This window comes from Mycteria americana, chromosome 8 (genome assembly GCF_035582795.1).
Source record: "Mycteria americana isolate JAX WOST 10 ecotype Jacksonville Zoo and Gardens chromosome 8, USCA_MyAme_1.0, whole genome shotgun sequence".
In the NCBI taxonomy this organism is placed as follows: Eukaryota; Metazoa; Chordata; class Aves; order Ciconiiformes; family Ciconiidae; genus Mycteria; species Mycteria americana.
Window position 1 is genome coordinate 27,581,008 of NC_134372.1, and position 24,113 is coordinate 27,605,120.

The following is a 24,113-nucleotide window of genomic DNA, read 5'->3' on the forward strand; positions in this document are numbered from 1 at the left end:
GAACCCAGGCATCAACATATTGTTTGAGTTGAAGTTAGATGCTTAATTTCTCTGTGCTCTCCCACTCAAGTTAAAGAGCTCCTACTTGAAATATAACCAAGCCAAAGAAAGCATGCTGGAGGGGAAAGGAGGGAAGAGGGGGCAAATCCCTCAACTCTGCAGTTTGCTTCTTAAATCAGTTACCAGCACACACATTTGTTGATCTTCAGGTCATGTTACACAGCTAGTATTTTACTGTGGCATCCACTGCTGCTTCCTCTTGCCACAACTATCTTCCTAAAGCCAATTTTCAACTATGAAAGACTTGTACAGTTAGACATTCTCTTCTCATGCATTCCTATTGCATGCATCCATAACGCGCACACAATGAATGTAACAGGTGGAGGTCACCAGCAATCAGATTAACTGAAATTAAAAGCCTCTTACACTGGAACTTTGTTCTGTACTGATGTAAATTTGCAAAGAACGGTTAAACAAAATACCTACAATAAACCCACCTGTGAAGAGAAAGCTAATTTCAAGCCACAAAAATGACAACTTAAGCACAAACTACAGGAAAGTGATATTACCCCAACACCTCCCAGCAGATGTACTTGTCAGTGGTACCTCTTGAGGACTTTGCTTTTGATCCATTTTATCAAACAGATAAACACACAAATATCCAATTGCTGTACCTTTAGGACATGATGCCCCAGAAGCTGCCCTTTGGTGGGAGTGCTGAGTGGTGGGCTCTGTATGCCCTTCAGCAGGTCCTGAGGACAGTGGTCCAACCTCCAGTTCCTCTTCAATGGATTCCAGTGTTTTTAAGGCTATAGTCTTCGACTTTTCCTCATAAGAAAAGCTTCCCTGGTTCTCCTCCCCTCCCTGCAAGTCCTGTACTGCAACACGCTCTAGGTTCAGCACAGAGTTCTCTTCACTTTTACAGCCCTGGTTTTCTGCCTGTCTTTGTGGTTCCTCACACCTCTCTCCAGACCTCTGGGTTCTGAATTGACTTGAGCCTTCTGCTTGTGCATCAGGGCCCATGAAAGAGTCACTGTTATTTAATTGTTCTGCCGTCTGATCACCCTCTGCTGACAGAGCAGTTTGGAGTAGTATGGCTTCTTCAGCTTTCTTATGCTGACATGAAGAGACCTCTTGCTCTTCACCATCTGACAGGAGTCCATCTGTAGGAGCTTTGACAGAACAGTGACTATGACTAGTCTGATTCTCACTTACAGTCAGTATTTGTTCAATCTCTTTGACTTCCTCAGGGCTGTCCCTTCTTCCCAGCTCCAATTCATCTACTTCTCCTTGGTTCTGTTCTGGAGGATTTAATGGAGAACTAAGATTTGCTTCCTGATCACTGCAGCGAGCACTGACTGCTCCTACCTCTGTCATGTTCCCTGAAGGAGAGCCTCTCTCCACAGCTATAGCTGAACTCTCAGGCATGGTAAGCATGATAGTGGCCTGGACTGGTGCAACACTTTCACTGAGACTCTGGCAAGAAACGTCAGAACCTTCCTTCAGTGTGCCATGTGGTCCCAAAGGTCGCAGGACAGACACAGGACAGGGATCCATCTGTGTCACCTCATTTTGACCCTCAGTCAGTGGTTCTCCATGTCCTCCCAGTATCACCTCCTCTTTAGCAGGAGCAGCAGCAGCATCTAGAATTGTTTCTGGGCTCTGCTCTGATGTTTCAACACCAGGATTTCTGCTAGGACCATCACTTTCTCCTTCCACATTTCCAGGAGCACCAGGCATTTGGGCTTTGCAGTTGACACCATCACCAGCACACACATCGCTGTAGCTGCACAGTGCATATTGCCAATCAATTGAGTGTTTGCTGCGGGTCTCCTGCTCTGCAGATGAGTTTTCTGCACTGCAGGCAGGAGACTCAGCCACAGGAAAACTATTCCCCGTGTTTCCAGGACCACCTGATACCAGCTGACCTTCTGGAGACAGTTCTCCATCTGCCATCATTTTGCTGCTTTCCAAGAGAATTACATCTTTGAGAACTTCTGTAGAAGTCCTCAGAGCATCCATTTGACGGTGTTCCTTCTGCGTAAGTGCTGACTGAATTAAGTTCTTGGAGTAGGTACTGTCTTGAATGACAATAAACCTGTGCTTGCCTTTAGACGCATTCACTCGTGTTCTGGGCTGAGTTAGATAATTTAAAGCTAGCGATTGGGTTAAAGAGCCTGTTTGTGGCCCAAACCTGGGCAGTGAAACTTCTGTCAGCTCAACGTACTCCCCTTCAAGGTCACTTTTCAAGTTCTCCTGAGGCACAGGACTTGTACACACACCATTGACAAGAGCTTCATTCAACTGCTGAGCTGTGCTGCTAATGACCAGGTTGTCTGGATTTGGACTTTGCTCCTGTAGATACTGAGATCCTGGATTTGGTGAACTGCACTCAGCATGGTCCATGGGGATGCACAAAATTGAAGGTTCCTCTGTTATTTCTGGAGAGATGATATTGTTTTCAATTACTTTTGGTTTATTTATAAATTCAGGATTAACCACTTTATCCCAGGGGACACGAAATATTTTATCATCAGTGGTTAGTAAACAATATTCCAGTGCTATACCCATCCGCTCTCCATTGATAGTACTCAACCATTCCAGAGTAAAGATAGAGGTATAGGAAACTTCTGGAATCACAACTTCCTCTACATTATACTTGTCTTTTGCCAAACATTTCAGTACAATTCGTGGAGACTTCTTGAGATAGGGGACCACCTGCAGGTAGAAGTCACCAGGCTTCAAGATTCGCCAGTCAATGGAAGCCAGCTGGACTACAATCTTCTCATGAATACACAGGGGCCAGCCCTCATGGCGAAACAGCAAGCCATAGTACTGAACCTGTGGAGAAAAGAGAAAGTGTTTTCAGCATCAGGAACAGACCTCAGCTCAAGCTTTTGGACAGAAGAGATCAATGCTTCTCTTTCACAGCTATAGCAATAGAATAGTTGAATTTAGGGTCTTTGGTTATTACTGTAGGGAAGTTTTCCATACTGCGGTCTTCTCTTTAAAAAGCAGAAACGAGAAAAGCTACCAAACACAAATCACCAGCATCTCAGGATCTGAATATGAACCAACTGGCTGCCAGAAGTGTCAGCCCTGTTTTAAAGCTGGGTCAGCACAAACAGGCAGAGGTCTAAGCCCCAGAACCCCAGGGCAGAGAAATCAGGAGTTCTCACCTCCCAGTGCTCAAGCTGGGAGACGCTGTCTCTACCTCATTTCTGACTCATTATGACCAACTGGACTGACTAAGAAAGTGAAAATTCAGACCATACAGCATCCCTAAGTGAGTGCCATTAAATGCAGGCAGACAGCAGTCTGCTTACAATGCACAGACAAAGCCCACTGTCCTCAACTAAAGACCATCCACAGCCTTAACAGAGAAGGTAGCCAAATACTATGCATAATTTCCAGAGCATCCGCAGGGAGCTCTAGGTTATACCAGGTACACTTGATACCAACCTGCCAGAAGGAGATTGTAGATGCAGAAACCTCATTGCACAGGATGCCACTAGTCAGCCTGGCACCACAAAATGTCTTTTGTCTGGTGAAGCAGTGTTGGGTCTTTAGACTGAGGTCCGCTGGAAGGGAGGTAACAAAGAGCTTTGCTGATGAGGGGAGGCAGAATAAAATGCCAAGGTCTGTCTGAGGACTTGTTTTTATTCCCTAATGTGCTCTGCTGGAGTATGCAGCATGTCCCATCTAATTTTGGTTAAGCCAAATTGAAGAGCATGGAGCCAGGTAAAAAGCATCACTCATCTGGTGCTATCAAGAGCCTATACAAGACAGGTGGAGACATGTTACATGGGATGCAGCAGTAAGGGCTGGCTGCAACCTACCAGTGAATGGAAGGAGATACTGCTAAGACAAAGCAGGAGAAAGGAGGCAGCAAATGAGAAAAGTATAGCAGGACCACAGAAAAAGAAGGCAGCAAGTCCCATCAGCAAGCTGCGAGGAACTACACTTAGCATAATAGGGATCTCCTTGTTCCCAAAACGTAGCAGCATTCAGGACAAGTCTCAGATGAATCCCAATCAAGTAAAAGAACTGAAGTTTCATGGCTGAACTGACTTGACTTAATTACAGCTTTATCACAACTTCAAAAAGTAAAATCACTGCTTTGAGCTTGATTCTGTTTGGGTAAAGTAAGATTTCAATTGAGCCATGACATAAGCGATCAGTTTCATGATTAATTTCATCTTTCTCTGTCATGACAAAGGTTTAGATAGAATTCACCTGTATCGGATCCAATACTTAAATTAAAAAGCTGTCATCTGGAAAGCAATTTATGAAAATGCTGTATTCTGCAGGCCAGACAGATGAAAGAAAAAAAATTCTTTAATTCAAATATTTTGCCACATAGCAGAGAAACCACAGAACTGGAAGGAACCTCTGGGATCCTCACACACCTTGAAACAACAGGTAATGGCATTAACCAATTTCTTTCCTATGTTCATCAAGCTTTACCTTCAGCCCAGCCAGGTTCTTTATCCTTACTGCACCTGATGCAAAGTTGCTCAGAGACTTGAAAGCCCAAACCATCCTTCAGATTCAATAATTCCTCCTCCTCAACCCTTGAGCTTAATTCTCTGGATGTGTCCCCATTGCTTAAAATTGTTAAGCCATGTCACATCACCTTAACATATCTCCCTTGATCATCTCTTAGGCCTGCCTGGAGACCCTCCTTGGTGATGCCTATTTTTTTTTTTAAAAAAAAAAAAAAAAAAAAACGAACACCAAACACCCACACATTTCTTTGTTTCACTTTCTCATTGGGCAAAGCATTACAAAACACTGTGTATAATGCCATCAACACTTCCCAACTGTGCTAGAAGCATCTTTTAAATGCTTCTTCCAGTCTTCCCACTTCTCTTCCAGTCATGCCCCTATGGTATGTCACCAACTCAGTCACCTGCTAGTTCTTCTTTCCAAACTGATGACCCCGGTTCACAACAGAAATTCTGCCTATTACTTTGTGGAGGCACGCACATCTGAGTCTACTGTTATAAAAACTTAAGTACAAAGTTTTAGAGCTCATCTTGTGTAATACATTTATCACCTTCCTCCTCCTCCTTTATGTTACTGCTTATGTCTCCCAGACTAGTTTCATCACAAATATTTGTCATATGCATACTCTTACTTTTTATACCAAGGTCATGGATGAGAAGTAATGTGTGTCTCATGACTCCTGCCTCCAACTCAGTTTTCACTGCAGTACAAACATCCTCCCTTTAACCATTTTGTTACCCATCTTGCAATACTTGCATAAACCTCTGTCCCTTTGACACAGTAATTAGTTTTCCATATGACTCCATAATAAATCCTTTATGGAAGAGATTAGCCTTTTTCATAAATCAGCTCTCTCTAGAGAGAAAAGTTTCATTGTCTAGTCTTACACTACCTGCCATGGAGCAAACCACATGAAAAAACGTTATCCAGTTTTTAACGGGTCAGTTAATTCAGTCCTTGCTCAGTGCATGGTGTTGTACACTCAGCTTGTTCTCTGTATTTTTTTAGTAGCCCTGACTTAACAGATTCAATAAAAATCCCTGTTATCAGACATTTGGCATTACATGGTAACTTCTTCCATATTCCAGGATGGAGACCAGCCAGTCCCTTTTCTTCGACATAGTCAATTCCATATCCATTTCAGTCATGGCAGTTTTATTTCTGTTCACTCAGTGCAACTGCCTTACTGTTGTACGTACATGTTGTATCACTACTAAACTGAATCTTACTTGACTTTTCATTTGTTTGAATGATCATATTAATATTACCTTTATATTCTAACCTTGAACTCAGAGCAGACCCACCTCTCTTTCTTTTCTCTTTCTATTAAGTTAAAAAGCCCTATAGCCTAACACACAGTTGCTTGTACTTCCCTCAAAGGCACAGGAAGCTAAGCTTTGCAGTCTTATGTTTTCATGCTTTCCGATCTCCAAGATACAGCACAGTTGAATTCAGCAAACCAAGACCTCCTCTTACAGCACACAGTTTGCAGAAGTTGCTACTGGCTTCAGCAAGTCTCAGGCTGTACGTACTTCATGGACTTTTCCATCAAGCTCAAGACTCACACAGCACCTCAGTCAATAGAGCTTATATCTCCTGTGCCCAAGAAGTGCCCAAGCCAAGTATTTTGTATATAAGGTTTTAAACAAAAACCATTTGCAGTTTTCCAGAACAGACTATACAATTGCACCCTACACCACACCACACCAACCCCTCTTCTACCATTAGAATATCTCCTAGTAGGTATATTGAGGTCATCTGTACCAAGGGCCTTTTGGGGGAAGAAGAACCAGACAAAAAAACAGATCTGTTCACAAACTATTATAAATAGTTTATATGACTGAAAAGTGAGAGAGACAATCAGCAGTAGCGTAAACATAAAGCTGAATTCCATCTGCATCTACCTGACACAGAGTTTCTGTTCAAACCTGGATGCAGAGTAACCTATTTGGGGGCCATTCATACATTAAGAAATCCAAAACCCAACCTCACCACTCAGATGACCCATCTGCCTACTGACTGACAAGTGGAAGAAAACTCAGCAATAAAAATCACCAAAACCAAACTGCAGAACACATTGAAGTTCCTGAAAAAACCTACAAAACCACAGCCTAAATTGCAGCATGAGCTAGAGTCCTGTCCAAGCAGGAATGAAAGTCCTTCAATAGCCTAAACATTTCAGAGTTTTAGAACTTTAGAAGTAGAGCATCCTCATGCTGCTCCTGCTCCAAAAAGCACCTTCACAGGGAAGATTACATGAAGAAGCTTATTTCAGTTAACATTTCACTTCAAGGCTCAAGTATTTGCTCTTCTCGTGTCCAATTGCTACCAAGCCAAACCAGGCTCACCAGAAGAGTGCCAGGAACAGACTCTACACCCAGTGGCTGCAGCCAGAAATAAAGCTGCCTCTGCAGAAAGAGCTGGGACCCAATGACAAAAATGGCACAAAGGTGGTCGCTCCTAGAGCTATGGGATGGCTGGGTTGGAACAGACGAACAGTCCATTTAGCTCAGGATGTCATCTGAAGGCCAGAGGCAAAATCTGGTTTCTTACTCTGTGCTGAGCAAAGACAGACCCCTTGGCACACCCCTCCACACCCCCCTCTCCAGCCCTTGAGGATCACATACAGGCTACTGATTTTAATACGCCAAGCTGAAGCCTATGACCCTGTATAATATTTCATAAAGCCACTTACACTTCCGTTGCTGCAGAGGCTGAGAAAAAGATTTAGCACTCTCAAGATTTCCTACAGTAGCCATTCAGACAGGAATTACTTTTTTTTTCCCCTCCCTTAGGAAAGGCTCACATGGACCAGCTGAACTACAAAGTAAGGAGGAAACATTGCTTTCGTTTAGACTCTCTAAGAAGCAGACAAAACTTTTAAAGAACAAGTAACAAGAAATAGTCCTGTGATTTCAGACAGTAAAGACAGAAGAAGGGGCATATAGTGGAGGTTTGCAGAAGGAGGAGTAGTCCACAAAAGTGAAAGAAATAGCTTTCCACAATAAAAATTCAAACAAGCAGCCTTCTAAATGAAATATGGAATAGCCTGGGCCCACCTCTAAAGACAGTAAAAGGTACCTAGAGCTTCCCTTGATCTCCCTGTGTTGTCATTCTGAAAGTACAAAATCATGAGTCAGGGCTAGAAGGGGTCACAAGCAAGGAGGAAAGGCTCAACGCATATAGGTGTGCTCTTTGAGGGGCCTGTGCCTGCACTCTGCCTCTTGCTGCCCACTCTCCCAGACATGCCACACCTCAGCAAAAGCCCCTGATACATAATGCTGAGCCCTGGGCAGCCACTCACCGGAAGTGGCTGCCCCACCGCCGCCACCAGCCTTGCACCTTGTGGCTCCTGGGCAGGCCAGGGAGTGCCAGACAGACCCCAAGCCCTTCCCCACTTCTGGGCCTGTGACAGGAGGCTGGCTCCAAGCACAGCTCCTGCCCCTGCACCACCTCCCCAAACAGTGCTGCATATGTAGGACAGCACCACCATACTGGTTTTCCCCCTCCAACAGGACACCTCAGCCACCACCAGCCCCCTTGCCTCCATGTCGCCTGACCCCATGCTCCAAGCCCAGCCTGGGGGGCCGCCAGCACCCTGAGCCCCTCCAGGGCCCACTACCTTCACCTCTCCTGCCTCAAGGCCCTCCGCCTCAGCACCTCCAGCTCCGACAGTCCCTGGTTCAGCCAAGACCTCTATGCCCATCAAGGCAGTCCCATGCTCCTATTGGCTGCTGCAGCCTCAGCTGTCCTCCCATTGGCCGCTAGGCAGCGCAAGGCCCTCCCTGACGCCACGCCCCTGTCTCACAGGCGCCTCAGCCCGAGGGCAGCCACAGCCTGTGGTTCGTGCGTGGCCTCACCAGGCCCTGCCCGGCCGCCCACGGAGGAACAGGCCCCCCTCCCTGCCCAGCAGACCCCTTTGGTGGCACCCTTCCTGCGGGTCGCCCTGTCACTGCCCTGAACACCTCCCCTTTGGGAAAGCAGCGCTGCGGGCCCAGCTCCCCACAAGCCACGGGGGCAGAGGGCCACGCCAAGCAGCAGGCTCCGCTCGCGAGCCAGGCTGCTTTTCTTCCCTCCGTTCCAACACTTCACCTGCCCAGGGCACTGCCAGATGCTCGGAAGCTGCTGAGATCCCAGGGAGTGGGGAAATTGCTACCTCGCCTCCTTTGGCGAGGGAGGCGGTTTGGGGAAAGCCGTGAAACGTCTTGCAATAATTACCAGTTCGTACAAACTAAAAGACTTTTGTTTCTTTAAAGGGGACAACCACACTATGCACCATCACATTAGAAACTGCAGCTAGATAAACCGATGGAATAATTCCTATTCGAGTGTTCAGGGGGAGAGAGAGCAGCTCCTCAAAATCCTTACGCACAACCTCAGATCTTCCTGTACAGGCTCAAAGACATGGCTGGCGCCAAGCTGGAGGCTGGTGACAACCCAGTGAGATAAACACTGCACCAAAACACTTTCAAGGTGACCAGCTCCCAGGGGTTGTTACATGGATCCATCATGTGAGATGGGTGTTTCCCCCCAGCATTTCACCTCCTCGAGACAAATGAGTAACTGACTATTTCAGCTTCTATTTAATATTTTTCCTCCTCCCAGAAGTCCCTTGCCCTCCACCATGAGGAATTCTATTGAAAGCCTGGCTACGCACACCCTCTAGGTTTAGAAACAAAAAGTCTAGAATGAACCCTAGTTTTAGGTTGTTGGGGTTGGTGGTGTTTTTTGTGGGTTCCCCCCCCCCCCCATCTTGCAAACTTTGAGCCAAGTTTGCAATGGAGGCATCTGACTCATCGTTTCTAACATTAGACTCCCAACAGTAAAGCACGTTAATCTTGGACTCGTTCTGGCAATAAATGTAATGTGACTCCTTGGGGCTACTGAGCCTTGCAACCATTCCAGCAACCATCAAAGGGGAGCCAGAGTTCTGGGAAAAAACACCGACTGGCAGCATTTTGCCCTGCACGTCCTCCTGCCAGCGGCAGGAGCCAACAGCTTCATCCACAGAGCCAGGGAACAGCTGGGATTAGAAGCCACCCGAGCCAGCCATATCCAGCAAACACTTCACTAAACCTCTTCCTTTGAATCCCTTAAGCCTTCTGTTTGGTGTTCCTGGTTATGGAAGGCGAGGGCACCGCTCCACATCTGATCTCTGCACAGTTAAGCTTCAATAACAATTTCTCAACTGTTTCCTAACTGTCTGCCTGCCCTCCCACCTAGGCTGCCATACACACAACACTTTTTGCCAGCCGTTTTACATATGAGAGTAGAAAGAAAGCTCTCCAAGGAGGCCTTCACAGGCCTTAGAGAGCATGATGTACTCACACAGGCATCCTGCTGAATGCACTGTAGGATGTGCTTGGCTGGAATCAGGAAGTCTATGAGGTAGCGCAGTCCATCCCCACGGTACGTCTTCTCCACCACATCAAAAACTTGGCACAGAACAGTGGCTGCGGTAGCCTCAAACGGAGGGTAGAGTGCTGATAACGTACTCTGAATGCAACTGTCCAGCGACTCCGAGTCCTGCCAAGAGAGAAAGTGTTAGCGGTACGACGGCACGATATGCCCCAGTGCCCTGATGAGCCCTACACCCAGGAGCGCAGCCATCTCCAAATGCAGGAGGAGAGAGAATCAAAGGAGCAAACTGCTGCCCTTTCTAGTTTCTTTTGGCACTGGTGATTCCAGGTAAACAAAAAAAAAGCTCTCCCAAAATGCAAGTGGAGTGCTCACAGAGTGCTGTGCACAGCGGCGAGATTTCCCAGCTTTTGCTTACGCAGCAAGTCCTTCTCCTGACTGCGCTGGGTGGGGCTGCTATTAAACCATTACCGCAGCACATGAGCGTGTGTGAGTGAGAGTATCATGGGGTGGATGGATCGGCAGGCCCTGTGTTTAGGACACCCGGGGCTGGAGATGCCGGCCAGCACTTGGATATGTTAAAGCCCAGCATTACGCTCCTCAGGGGGCTAAGGGGAATTGCAGGGGCAACAGTTGTACTGAAGCTCCTCTGCCTGCTGTGCTCTGAAGTCCCCACACGGAGTAAGCTGCCAGAGCTGTTTGATACCAGAGAAAGCCGCTCACCAGTGCAATTCCTCATTATTCAAAGCTGTTTGCCTCTCATGAAAGGCCCACTCCAGGAGCCAGGAATTTTCTGCAGTGAGAGATGCCTCACAAACAGGATCATCAGACTGCGTGTGAACAAGGTTGCCTTTGGTGCCTGAGCACACGCACTGATATGTAGGATGCCCGTTTCCTGCCTGGGGATTAGAGGCGATGGTTCCCCTACTTCCACCTTCATTCGGGAGAGCCTGCCAGCCAGAACCTGCCCACGGTGTTAGGGGCAATTCCAGTGCTAGAGGCCAAATTCTGATCTATTGCATGGGTGTAAATCAAGAGAGCTTGCCAAAAAATAATAATTAAAAAAAAATCTGTACACATCTGGAGAGAGAATCAGGATCCCTCCTTTCCTTTCTACTTTAACGGGGACCCTCTGGCTAACTTACAGCCAGTGGGAGTGAGTTTTGCTACAAAACCAAATGAAAGTTTACTCGGGTGTCTGGCCAGATCCTCATCTGATCTAAAGCCACCTCCCTTCACTAGAGACAAGGAAAGCATTTCAGCTGCTGGCCCAGAAGCCCTACAGCCTCCTGCAGAACAGGAACAGCTGCATGGACATGCCTGAAAACATACCTCAGTCCCATAGCAAGATTGGGAGAGAAAGTTAGTCAAAGCAGTGCCACAACAGCTTACATTGCCACCAGGGCACAGTAGGATGAAGGGATCAGGCCGAAGTGAACCGTTTCACTGCTTCCACTCTGAGGGAGCCCATGTTCCTTGCTTCAGATACCTCCACTGGCTTGAGAAAATGCAACAGTCTCAGAGGAAGCCTAAATCAACCTTCAGCCAGAGCAGAGATGATGCTTCTCACACAAGCCATGCCATCTCTTGCAACTACCCAGCTCAACAATCTTCAGATTCCTCCTTTAGAGGGTTGGGTGTTTCAAGCACAATATAAACTCCCTGCTCTGTTGTAAGGCTTTCCTGTAGGACAGCCTTGTGGGATTGCACAGGAGAGATGAGGATGCCCAGACAACGCCTCCACAATCCCTGCCTGCACTGAGCTGGGAGAACACGGATGACAGGCAAACCACACACCGCCCGTGGCATGGCACTGCTTCATTACCTTTTCTGCTGTTTCTCCTGATGTCAGCAACAAGCAAGGCTAAATGGCAGCAGGCTCCTAAAGTGTTTGCAACTCTTCTGAGACACAGCTGCCTCCTGCAATACCCCTCAAGGTCAATGCAACCAGATAAACAGAGTTTAAGGAGCTATTTTTCATATTCTTCACCCAAGGACTCAAAAAGCAGGATGCCTATGTGCACACTTCCAAGTGTTGAATGCCAGGACCAAGCATTTAACCCTAATCCTAAATGGGCTGTTTTAAACAAGCATCTTTCCACCCAGAAAAGAATAAAATATAAAACCCCAACTTTTATTCCATTAATTGAAATTGAAAGCCTGGAAGTTCCCATGCACTTCCTCCTCTGCAGGAACAGGTCTTCAGAGAAAAACTTCCAGATTGTGGAGGTCAAGAGAAAACTGCCAAGAGCTGACAGCCTGCAGCTCTCTGCACAGTTCTGGTCAAGACCACCCCCCATGCAGGGTGCGAGGGGAGGACTCAGCAGAGTTCAGGAAATATAAGAGGAGAAAGCAGACCGATAGGAACTGTGGGATGAGTTGTACAGACCCAAAAGGACAGCCTAAATAAGAAGTCTTCCCTTTACATGATATCCTGGACCTGCTAAAAAAAAAAAAAAAAAGGCATTGAGGGGGCTGTAGGGTAGGGAAATGGGTACCAAGCCCAAAATGAAGCCTCTCACAATTGGACATATTAATGACATTGCTAAATATTGATATAACACTGAGCATTACACATCGTTCCTCTCCCATGCCCTTGTGAAATGACAGAGAGGCCAAGCGCAGCCAGCTGAAGGCAAGCGCAGTTCCAGTAACCTCTGTTGACACCAACCTGTCCCAGCAAGCATCTGTGCCCTTGACAGATAAAACTGGCCTTCACACAGGTGCTCTCCCACCCAGCACCAGCCACCACAGAGAGCCCAGCCAAGTGCTTGGACACACTATCACAGTAGCATTACTGCCAGTAGTGTTTGACAACAATTTCCCTTTGACCCTCCACAGGTTCAAAATCTCAGTCAAAGCCAGCTGGCGGGGGTTCTGTGCTGTCTTCTGCCCCCACGCCTCTTCCCCTGCTTAAGCAAAATTCTTTCAGATATCAATCCCCCCCAATGAAATTTGTTACATTTACTATTGCATATAAAACAAAGAAGTCAAAATATTTGCACAAGTCAGTGCATTGCTCTAAGGTTCTCACACTATTCCTGCTGCCTTAGCAAAGCCTTCACAAGACAATTATTAACATCGGCACCGAATCAAAAATCCTTTATATGGTTAAAATAAACCAAGTCTATATTATCCTTCCTTTAGTAAAATACAGAATAACCATAGCCTGTAGCCATTGCAGAGTTCAGTGCACTCCTTAGCACAGAGGCTTTATCTCTCTCTGGCTAGACTATACCACAGAGCCACGATAGCTGTGCAGGCTTTGAAGGGACAGAGAAAAGCTTTCAACCCCTACTATTTGGTAGAAAGGGGAGATGTTTTCACCAATCTCTGCTAATTCCACGTGAAAAGCCCCAAACAGGGGAGCAAATTCACACATCCCATCATGCCGCACATGATTGTAGCACCAGCATCGTTGGGCAGCTACAGAACAAGGATGGATGCAGCCTCTGTGTGCCACAGATGACCATGGAGGAAACACTGATTTTCAGTGCTCCCACTCACCCAGGATGGTCTTCCAGAGATAGGGATAGGTCCTGCCCACGTGGAGAGTGAAACATGGCAGAGCCTCAGAAGTCACCTTGAAACACAAGGGGTGAAACATGGCAGAGCTTGGAGCCTGCAACAGCAGCAGATTCGCCTCTGATCATAGACTCATTAAACTACAATCCTAGGGATGGGGCTGCTTATTTGTACTAATTAACTCCTCAGATTGCAGAGTGGCCCGAGGAAAGGGCCTCAGCAAGGGCTGCAAGAGGCCGCATGGCCCTGCTGTTTAATGCTGGAGCACGGACAGCCAGCCACACACATCTAGCCTGCGGGCAGTGCCTGCTGCCACACACATGGCGCAGCCGTGGTTTGGAGGGACAGGGAACTCATACGAACCAGCTCAAGGCAGCAAGAGAAGGGGATAACATCCTGCACTCCAGAGGCTGATAAACCTGAAGTCTGGACCCCATCCTACCTACAAACCACATCCCTTATCTCAAGCAGGTGATGCAACCCCCAGCAGGCACAAGGAGAAACCTCTGCAACCCAGGATGAGGGGACAGTGTCCAGAGAGAAGAACAAGCTAAACCAACAAGTATCCAAGGAGAGGGCACTCCTGCCCCAGCACACCTCCACTTCAGCCAGCCCACAGCAGCCCCTGAGAGCTGGCAGAGCCCAGCACAGGAGCCTCCTGGAGAAAGCAGCCTCCTCCAGGGACTGCAAATTTCAGGCTTCCCTGCCTCCAACAGTATTGCCACATCCCCCTCATGGGCAAGGTTCTGGACACTTGCTCCTTTTCAGCCACCCAGCACAAAGGCAAACAGGAGTGCTTTCCAACGAAGCCAGAGAGCATCTCCCCAAGAAAAATATGTCTTGGAACTCAAATGTTTCTTTGTCAACAGCACAGAAGGACCTATGAACTCCAGCTCACTGCCACCACTCTGCCACACACTCACCACACCTCCCAAAAGAAAAACACGCTTTTAAAATAACTCCTGTATAAATCAAGGCGCTAAATAAAGCCCAGGTTAAGGTCACGTCCGGCCATACCGGCTTTCACTGCTCCTCAGCTGGGAGCCAGCTGCTGGTGCAGGGGCTGGAGCACAGTGAGAGAAGAGGAAAGCAGCACGTGGGGATGGGATGGGCTCCGTGGGTAGAGCTGTGCAACTGAAACAACCCAGCATGGTCCCACCCAGGAGAGCAGGGAGAGCCCAGGAGGGCTTCACAACTGGTAGAGGGCTTGGGGCTGAGTGGGTGCAGAAAGGAGCAGGATGCCCGCCCCTGCCCCCCCCTACAATGGGAGCCACAGGTGCTGTGAAATGAATAGAGGGATAAGACTGCTGTGGCAAAGCTCTGCTGCTCAGCCCTAAGAGCCCTTCTCCCCATCACAAAGTGCAGCAAGAACCAGGAGTCAGGGAGAGATGAGGTTATGAGTACCTGGGCAGAAGCCCCAAGCCTGGACTAACACGGAGGCAGCAGGAAGAGGAGCCTGGGATCAGTTACAACCCTGCTCAGGGGACATGTTTACCTCTCCTGGTGCAAGCAGCCGCTGCAGGATGGGAGGAGCCTGCCAAGAGGCATATGGAGTAACCAGGAGCTTCTTGGGCTTTTCTAGGTGCACTGATTGAATTTTCTGCCTACCTTTGTGGGCACAGAGAGCGCTACATAGCAGCTCCAGCCACTGGGAACTCCTGCCACGCTACATTTCTTTCTGACTCAGGACTCAGCTTCTTCCTCTTTGGGACCTGCTGCTCACCAGTCAAGGCTAAACCCTGGAGAGCCTCCTATGGGTCTGGAGAACAAGAAGTCAGCCTGCCCAGGGAGCAGAGAGAAGATCCCCAGGGCTACACACCTTGCGCAGTGTCAGAATACCTGCGCTCTCCCAGTAAGCCCCTGGGACAGCAACTCAAGTGGCTCAGGACAACCCAAGTAGGTGCAGGGAAGGGCTGCAATGCCCTTCCTGCCAGGGTAGGGACCTACCTGGGCCCACAAAGCCTTGGCAGCATTTTCCCTACAACTCACCCAAGCACCTTACTCAGAAGTCAGTGTCTTGCTTAAAAGAATTTTGTCTACAAAAAGTTGAGTCTTGGTCAAGGAGAACATGAAGAAGAGGCACAGATCTTCCCTGCTAACACCCCAGATGCTGTCTGAAGACTCCTAAAGACCATCAGCATGGTGAGGCCAGACTAACTGTTTGACTAACCCATGACTTATGGCAGACAACACTCCTTTCTAGTGGGCTGGACTGGCCCACATAACATGCTGAGGATTCATCTTGCAGCAGGAATTTAGCTAAAGGATCTGCAGCTCTGCTCTGAGAAACCTAGACCTCCAAAGTATGAAACTACATATCCCAAAGTGCCCCAGTTAAATCCAGTGCTTGCTGTGGCTTGGCAGAGCTAGGAGAATAGCTGGGCAGTGGAGCAGAGAGCCCAGAGAGGCTGCAAGCACAGCAAGAGGTACCCAGGGTACGCCCAGCTCTGAGTCACTGAGCGTCTCAGCTCCCTCTCAGCAGGGAGGCCTTGTCAGGAGCTCCCACAACTTTCTCCTCCTTCTGCCAGCTGCCCAGAGCCTGGCCACGTCCTGCATGCACCCATTTTCTCCCCTCTTGCCCAGGTACGAACGGGCAGTGTGAATGCAGGACAGAGGAGACCAGAGTCTGCAAAGGTGGGGGGAAAAGATGACCCAACGCTCCCACACCCCGGAACTGGAAAGTAGAAATAGCAGAGACACTGTGAAGAGGCAGAGCTCCAAGGATCACAGCGCAGCGCCTGCCTGTGGCCCCCAGCCAGCTTTGGGACTGGGGGAAAAGGAACACACAGCAGGCGCTGAGCAGGGCCAGGTTAGCTGGTCCCTCCGCCAGCAAAGGCTGCCGTGCTGCGGCACTTGGCTGGGGCTGCTCAGCTCTCAGCTGACATGAGAAACCTCATTTCCAGTAAAAACAGGCCTCTGGGCTTTCCACAAAGCCTTTCCACTTTTTGACACAAAGCTGAAAGCCAGGCCGCTTTGCCTTTAAAAATGAGACATTTCTCCGTTCAAAAAGGTCCTTGGCTAAAAACAAGGCTTGTTTTTCTGACAAAATTTGAGATTTCCCACTCCATTTCTACAGGGAGGAGAACCCTCCCAGCCCCATTTCCTGAGCCGCTCTAATCACAGCAGCAATGAGTTCAAGAGAGAAAAATCTTCCCAGAGAAGGTGCCAGCTCCCCCCTCTGCTGCTCACTCTGAGGCACAGGGGGAGGCTGGGAGGACGGCGCCTGCCTTCAGCACCCTGCCTGCCTCTGGATGTTTTCGCTAAAATAATGGATTATTAAGTGGTGCAGCTATAGAGGTAGGCATTCACACTGCTGTAATTACACCACCTTCCTGTGAGATAACCAGGAACCACTCTACCTGTTCTTTGGGCTATTGTTTCAGTCTTTTCAGGGAGAAAAGCACAGCACCCAGTTCCACTTGGGAGGAAAGTGTTTGCAGTCTCACCCAGGCCAGCTTTGCTCACCTGCAAAGGCAAGCTGCCTTCTGCATGCCACTGTGGGATCCCTTGCACAGGGCATGGCTGTAGCCCAGCTCAGCTCCCCTGCTGCTGGGGCAGGCGGGACGGCTCCACAGCCCATGGATAAACCAGCTCCTACAGCCTTGCAGGGAGCAGTGCTCCACAGACAGAGCTCGAAGAATCATTTCCAGATGCCTCCCTCTGTTCCCCTGGCCCTCCCCCGGGTTGACGCAGCTGCGGCGGCCAAAGCAGCTCCTACTGGGCAGCGCGCGGGATTATCATTCCAGGCACTGCAGGAAAACAAGCACTTGGAAGCTATTAACTCATGATCTCTCATTTAATTAAACAAAGGGGAAAATGATGTATTTGCTTTTCAGCTCTGAGGTCCTGCTTCTGCGCATGCTGTACTGTCTGGGCATGCTCAGCCAGTGAAAGGCAGGCCTAAAGCTGGGCAATCCCCCCACCAGCCCAGGGCTGGTTTGTTTTCACTCAGGGGGGACATCCCAAATTGCTTTGAAAGTGAAGCGTGACCTCCTGCAAGCCCCGAGCTTTGGAGCTAGTACACAGCTATATCAATGCTGTCCTCATGCCAGGGCAAAACACAGGCAGTAGTAGAGGGCAGAGGCAACCTGGTACAGGCAGCCATGTCAGTGGCTCTGTACCACGCTTCAGGTGGCCAAACACAGATGTTGGCATATGGCAACACAACGAGCAACAGTCACCTGGGCCTGCTCCCCTGCCTGAAAGCCCTGCAACCCAGCAGGATGTTTACGTCTGTCTGATACAGCAACACAAGAAGCAATCTGCTCTTAACATACCCAAACCCCAATATTCATCCTTGCCAAAGACATATCCTGGTGCAGTCCTTTGGGGAGGAAAGCCCATGCACCTGGAGAAGCAGGGCCTTCCCCAGCCCTTTGCTTACCCGCGCCCCCAAGGGAAGCTGGACACACATGGCAGCTTGCACAGCAAGCTCTCTGCTGTTCAACCATTGCCTGACCAAACATTGCTCCCCAAAGGAAATGGTATCACGTGCATTTGGACACAGTAGACGGGCATCTCTTCCCACCAGAGCTCTATATTCACATTACTCCTCTCTACCCTTTCCTTTAGGTTTTCATACTTCAGGTTCTCTGGAGCAGGGCCTGTGGCTTTCTCCTTTGCCTATGCAGCACCCAACACATCAGAAAAGCTGCTGACAACTGCTGAACAGATTAGAGAGGCCAAACTGGGGATGAAACACTGACCCACAATCCAAGGAAGTCCTCTTATAGCCAGAGAGGAGCGGAACTGGGAAATTGAGATAAGCCTTTCCTCTCAGGGATGTGTCCCACTCGTAACTGAGCTCTCAATGAACTGAGCAGAAAGTAGGTCTAATCCAGAGCAAGAAATGAGCCCCTGCTCCCAAAGGCCAGTTACTTTCTATTAGCAATAGATCAGGGAGATGATATAGGTGTTTAAAGGGCATGTGAGAGAACAAACTCAAAGCCCTGTCCTTAAACAGACATCTTCCAGCTGAAATGAGGACCTGCAAGTAGATGAGAAGAGCCATGTATAAAACACCATCCTACAGCTGGAGACCAGCTTATTTTTGTTTAGTTTAATCAAGGGATTAAGTCCTTAATCTGAAATAACTGTCTAAGCACAGATTTTTTAAAATATCATTGGCATAGATCTAACCATGCAATTAATTAACAAAACTGTACTCAGTGTGATGCAAAGCTTTGGGTACATTTAAAACACCCTTCGCAGCAACAGACTCATGCTGGAAGAGTGTAAGCACGTGGCAGCTGTGGTTTCATTGCCCAGAGTTACCACATAGGCCTTCCCACCTCCTTGAGACCCCGCAGGGCAGAGCTGCACCCCTCTTCACTCCCACCACCAGACTGCACGGGCTGCCCTGGCTTGGGCACCAACAGTCTGGCCATGGCACCGTATGCCATGGTCCAGCCAGGGATCTCCACGTTCACAGTGTCATGTTCCTACGACAGGCTCGGACAAGGCTTGCTAAATCCTGTTAGATATAACAGACAGAGACAAGAATTTCCCAGCCCACTTTTACACAAGACAAGTCCTGGGACATTACAGCAGACTCCCTTTCTTTACAGTGCTCTTCTTGCAAATGCACTAAAAATCCTTCTCTTTGCTACCCAAGAGAAGACATTGCCTGTGCTCATTCATATTATTATTAGTTACAGTATTTGCTCCACTCTCCACTTCAGGCATTGGCATCCATCTCGCAAGCCAAACCTGAGCAGTAGCATCTTGTACCCCTTAACATTTGTGCCTAACACCTACCAAATAAGAGGATGCTCTAGGCAGATGAAAGATTTGTTTATATCAGCCAGCTATAAAATACCCTGGGTAAGTTCTTAGCCAAACAGGTCAGCTCATTTTAACACCTTTTAGTCAGAGACATTAGGCCATAGCCAACACCTTGTGTTCAGACACCCATCTGGGGACATCTTACAACAGATGGGCAGCCTCCTGTGCTCAAAGAGAAAATTATAATCCTTCAGCAGGACAGCTGATGAGTGCCAGAAACAATCTTCACAGGGTCAGCATTTAGATTATTACTTATGGGCCCAGCTTTGCACGCGTTCTGAGCTCAAGGCTGCAGCTGGATCACATTCAGATCCCACCCCTTCCTCTGCAAGGTGCATGAGCTGCTGGACAGACTCCCACGGGGACTGGTGGATTCTCCATCTCTTGCAACCTCCATAACTGCGCGTGGACGCCACTAAGAAAAGATCATATTTTAGTTAAGAGAGCTCCCAGACTCTATGTGGGAGCTAGGTAACGCTCTCTGGTCCCAGTATCCTGTAACAGATGAGCCATAGTTCCTTTTGGCCTTAAACACTCTGTATTACCATGTGCTCATGAAATACAAGTCCTGCTATGTCAACAGGGAACAGAAACCGCTCTGAAGCCAAGCAGCAATTCCAGGAGGGGCTGGCTGATTGCATGAGAAAATAGTAAGCTGGCAGCAGCAATCAGATGCCACCTCTGAGGAAGATGCTGTGAGGAAGGATGAGCCAGAAGGACAAAGGAGGCAGCCCAGAGATGGCCATGGCTATGCCAGCTCAGCCCTGGGCCACCGCAAGAAGCATCAGTCTGCCCCGCAGGGAGAAGTGCTCCTGGTCAGAGGGACCCAGATTTGCTCCAAGACTCTCTGAGCTCGCTGGGGAACAGACACATGTGTGCTCAAGCTCTCCCGCCCCTGAGCAGCCAAGCCTGGGACTTGCAGTCAGATGAAAACATTTCCCCTATATTCAGATACAGTGCTAAATGCATGCCTCCCAGAAAGCTAAGTAAATCAGTCATAAATTCAGGGCATTGCTTTTACTAAACTCCTGAGTTAGAAAGGAGTAAACACAGGCTTTTAAAGATACTCCCTTTATAGCTTTTTTCCCCAAACAGAAAACAGTCTCACATGTCCCATTATTTCCATACATATCAAAGGAGGGTGGAGATTTAACTAGTGATTTCTAAAAGACATCTTTGTGCACAGAAGGGATGTATGCCAAGATGTGGGTGGTTATAAGCCCAAACACAAAGGAGAATACATCCACAGGCATTTTCCCCCTTGATCCATTAACGGGTCTGCATACCAGCCTCCTGAGCGTATGAGAAGGACCTTGTTCAAAAGGTAAATGTATTCAGAGACATTACAACAGACAGCAAATAATCCACATCCTTTAACCACGTTGGAGACTCAGCAGCGCTAGGTTTTTGTTGGGAGTCACTGAGATTTTATAGGCAGCCTCAGGGAAGGTATCCTCCTGATGGAACCTGCTCAGGAAGCTTCACAACTCGGTCTCCTGCGAACACCGCCACACCTAACACAGGCTGCAAAGCTCAAGGTGGACACCTAGCTCAGATCATCAGAACTCCTGCAGCTTTTCTTCCCTGCACCATGCAAACCACCATCCAGCCACAGCATCGCATCCCACTGGGGGTGACCATAAGGACCCATGGAGCCTCCCCTCTACCACATCCACTGATGTCCAGGAGGAGCATATGCAAGTCTTTGGCTTGTCCCCATTGGTCTTCAGATGAGAGATTTGATTCCACTCAAATCAATGGCTGGTTGCACCAGCTGGAGCAAGGGTTCATCCTGGGCATCCCAGACTGATGACAGGATGGTAAATTTGAGCAGACAGAAAGACTTTCAGATTCATTCTGTGCTGCTTTGATCTTGGAAGTTTCAACTTGGTGTCCAGCAATGCAAAAAATGGGATATGTATGAAACCAGCCAGAAGCACTTACCACAAGAAAGGCCCCATTTTTTTTGTTCATTTTTTAATGAAAGACTAGGCCAGCCAACAGAGATGAGGCACTCTGTGCAGCAGAAAGGTATTAGCATGGTCAAACCTTCAGAGTCAACAAGGGCACATCCATTCACTTCTCCGAGTTGCAAGACAGGTATCACGAGTGGTGTAGAAAGCATGGCACAGAGCATCCCACCACTAGAAGTGGGCAGCTTACCCTAGCAGGCTATCCTTGCTTTTTATTGCTCTTCAGTCAGCAACACATCCGATCCTGATGCTACTAGTTGCTTTTTCAGATCTTGGCTACACTGAGCTCTGTGGGACAGGAACAGAGGGGTCCCACATGGGTAGAGAGTCAGGAAGAGGAACAAAAGGTGCTCTGATATTGAGTGCGAGTGCTCACAGGTGGGTTGAGTTAAAGCTTCTGCAGAAGACACCTTGACTGTTTCAACAGAGATTTTTCAGCTCTTTGTTACTAAAAGGGGCCTGTAGCCCCTGTGTGACTTCCTCCCACACTCAGCACTGATGCTCAGTTTTAGGCTGCGCTCACAGTCCATAGGATGGTTCAGTTTTGCACAGCTCAGTCACAGACAGGGTTATGTTTGGGGTGAAGCTAGAAAATTAGGCTCTGGGAGCTGAGAGGCCATGACTCTGCTCTAGTATTTAGAGGCAGACATGCTGCCTGGCTATCTTTTCTGAAGCGACCAGCAGCAAGATGCTCACAAGGCTCTCACATTGTGATCTCTTCTGCTAACTACCCACCAAGGAGCAGGGTGCACTGAGCAAGGTGTGCCCTCAGGGCTGACTGCACATGGGGGTGGATGGCAAGTGGCATGGCCAGAGGTGGTTATGCTGTGGGATGCCAACTGCCAGAAATTAAGTGCCAACACTCAGCGTACAGTCTCCCTTGGACACCTGCAGCATCTCACCATAAACACTTGTTGTTTGCATTCCCAGCTGGTACTAGAACACATTTGGTGAATGCTGGGCAGACATGCATGGATGCAGCTGGCCTGTCACCTGCATTTAGCCATTATTTTCATTGCTACAATGAACAGCGTGTTCACCTGCCCAGCATTTTTTGAAAGAAGCTGGGCATTAAGCACAAGTTGTCATCCTTGTTACCCCAGAGAAGATGCTTTCACCACTTCCATGTGCTCAGGATTATGTCTCTGGGCTTTGTCTGTGTTCCCACATCTTGCTCATGGCTTTGGCACAGAAATAAAGAAAGAAGATCCCCAATCCTTAAAGCTCTTTGTGATTCCCAGACTCATTTCCTTCCCGCCCCAGGAGAAGACATAACCGGAGGATAAAAGAAAGACTATATTTTCTGCTGAAACCCATCCTCTCTCCTGCCAACATAGAGGTGCCACCTGAACTTCTCTGCAGGAAGACACCAGCGTTTGCACATCTTGTGATACACACAGGCCCTGCTCTACATGTCTGTGTGATGACTAGAGACTTGGAGCATGCCACCATATGAGAGGAGCAGCCCAGGCAAGTCCAAGACACACAGTTGCAGGAGCCTTGCTGAATTCATGTGCTGGGTCTACAGTGCCCCAGCTACCATTGAAGAGCAGAAGCAACCACCCTAGCAAGGGTGGAAAAGCAGCCCTGGGCTCCCTGGCCAGCTGCTGCAGCTTGAGCAACTTCCTGGAGAGGAAGCTATCCCTCACAGCCTGGGGACAGAGGCTGGGAACCAGACTGCTGCACAGTGCAGTAGAGGAGCAGGGCTATTGCTCACTTTGCCTCCAGCCAGCCCACCCAAGAGCACAGGGTTTTGCACCTGCTTGGATGAAAACTGTTCCTCAGGTAGGGCAGAGTGTGGTCTGGCTGTACGCCTTGACCATCTCCTGCGCCCCATCCAGCAGCAGGCACCAGGCAAGGTGAAGCCCACACCCTCTCTCACAGAGGAGAAATCCCTACTAGGGAAGAAGGGCAGATCCCCAGCCACAAAAGCCACGATGGGATGAGAAGGGTAGACAGAGCCCAGCCAGGCTCTTGCCTTGCTCGCACCATGGGGTTTTCACAGCTGCAAAAGTCAGTTCTAGTGGAAGTGGGCTACTTTAGCCTAAGGTACCTTACACATTTGGTGCTTTAGGCATCCTCCAACTATGTACCCATCCTCTATGTACCCATACACACACCACATCATCCGTAACACTGAAGCATGACAGACACCCCACGAAGAGGAATCACCTGCTTCACACAGAACAGGGCAGCCAGCAGTTGCACCATGCCAGACTCCTGTCAGGAGCCAAGCCTCTAAGAGTCCTGCAGACTGCCAGAGGCCATGGGGAAGTCTCACGCAGGCCAACAGACTAACCCATATTTACTTAGATCTAAATCTTTTGCCTGCAGGGTTTGTTTGATTCACCAAGACACCAAAAACTCAAGTCAAACAGAACAGCTTCGAGCTATGGTCACACCTTGGCTGCTCACAGACCACACCTCCCAAAATGCAGACTGGTCTACCACGACATTGAGAACTGACACCTGCCATGGACTGCAGGTAACCGCAGTATGGCCAGCACCCATCACTGGGTCTGTGGCAGCATGGCCTCTGGTTCCCGCTCCTTGCAGCTGCCTAGCCTGAACTCAGCACCCAAGAGGCACACAATCCCTCCTCAGCAGTGACACATGGTCCTTGCATGCTCACAGCACAACCGTGGCTTGCCATGACACTGCACCACACAAAGACCCCTGCTTCAGACAGCTTTGGCATCACCCATTAGAACAAGGTAAAGGACCCAAACTGGGGATGAGCACTTAGGAATCAGAAGGCCACCTCCACCTTGCAGGAGCAGAGTAGCAGCAGTCTCTGCCCTAGGTCTCCCAGAGCAGAGCTTCATGAGCACTGCTCCAGTCCCCATGGCAAAATGCAGCCCATGGGACTGCAAGGGATGGCACCCACCCTGCACAGCCCCAAACAGCACTCTCCTTTGATTTCAACTTCATACAATAACCAGCATAGACCAAAAATTGCCAGGA

The 24,113-nt window shown here is 48.8% G+C and overlaps 1 protein-coding gene across 4 annotated transcripts in view; it reads right to left on the reverse strand.

The window, feature by feature from the left end:
• The window catches only part of PLEKHG4 (pleckstrin homology and RhoGEF domain containing G4), a 92,125-nt gene that overhangs the window by 66,370 nt on the left and 1,642 nt on the right, over positions 1 to 24,113 (reverse strand). For 3 of the 4 annotated variants that reach the window (XM_075510393.1, XM_075510392.1, XM_075510391.1), the window contains exons 2-3: positions 9,838 to 10,035; positions 675 to 2,841 (exon numbers count right to left, since the gene is read on the reverse strand). In XM_075510393.1, the coding sequence (XP_075366508.1) occupies positions 675 to 2,841; positions 9,838 to 10,035 (2,365 nt within the window). Of the gene's footprint in view, positions 1 to 674; positions 2,842 to 9,837; positions 10,036 to 24,113 lie in introns of those variants that run through there. The other variant, XM_075510394.1, reaches the window with a different exon arrangement.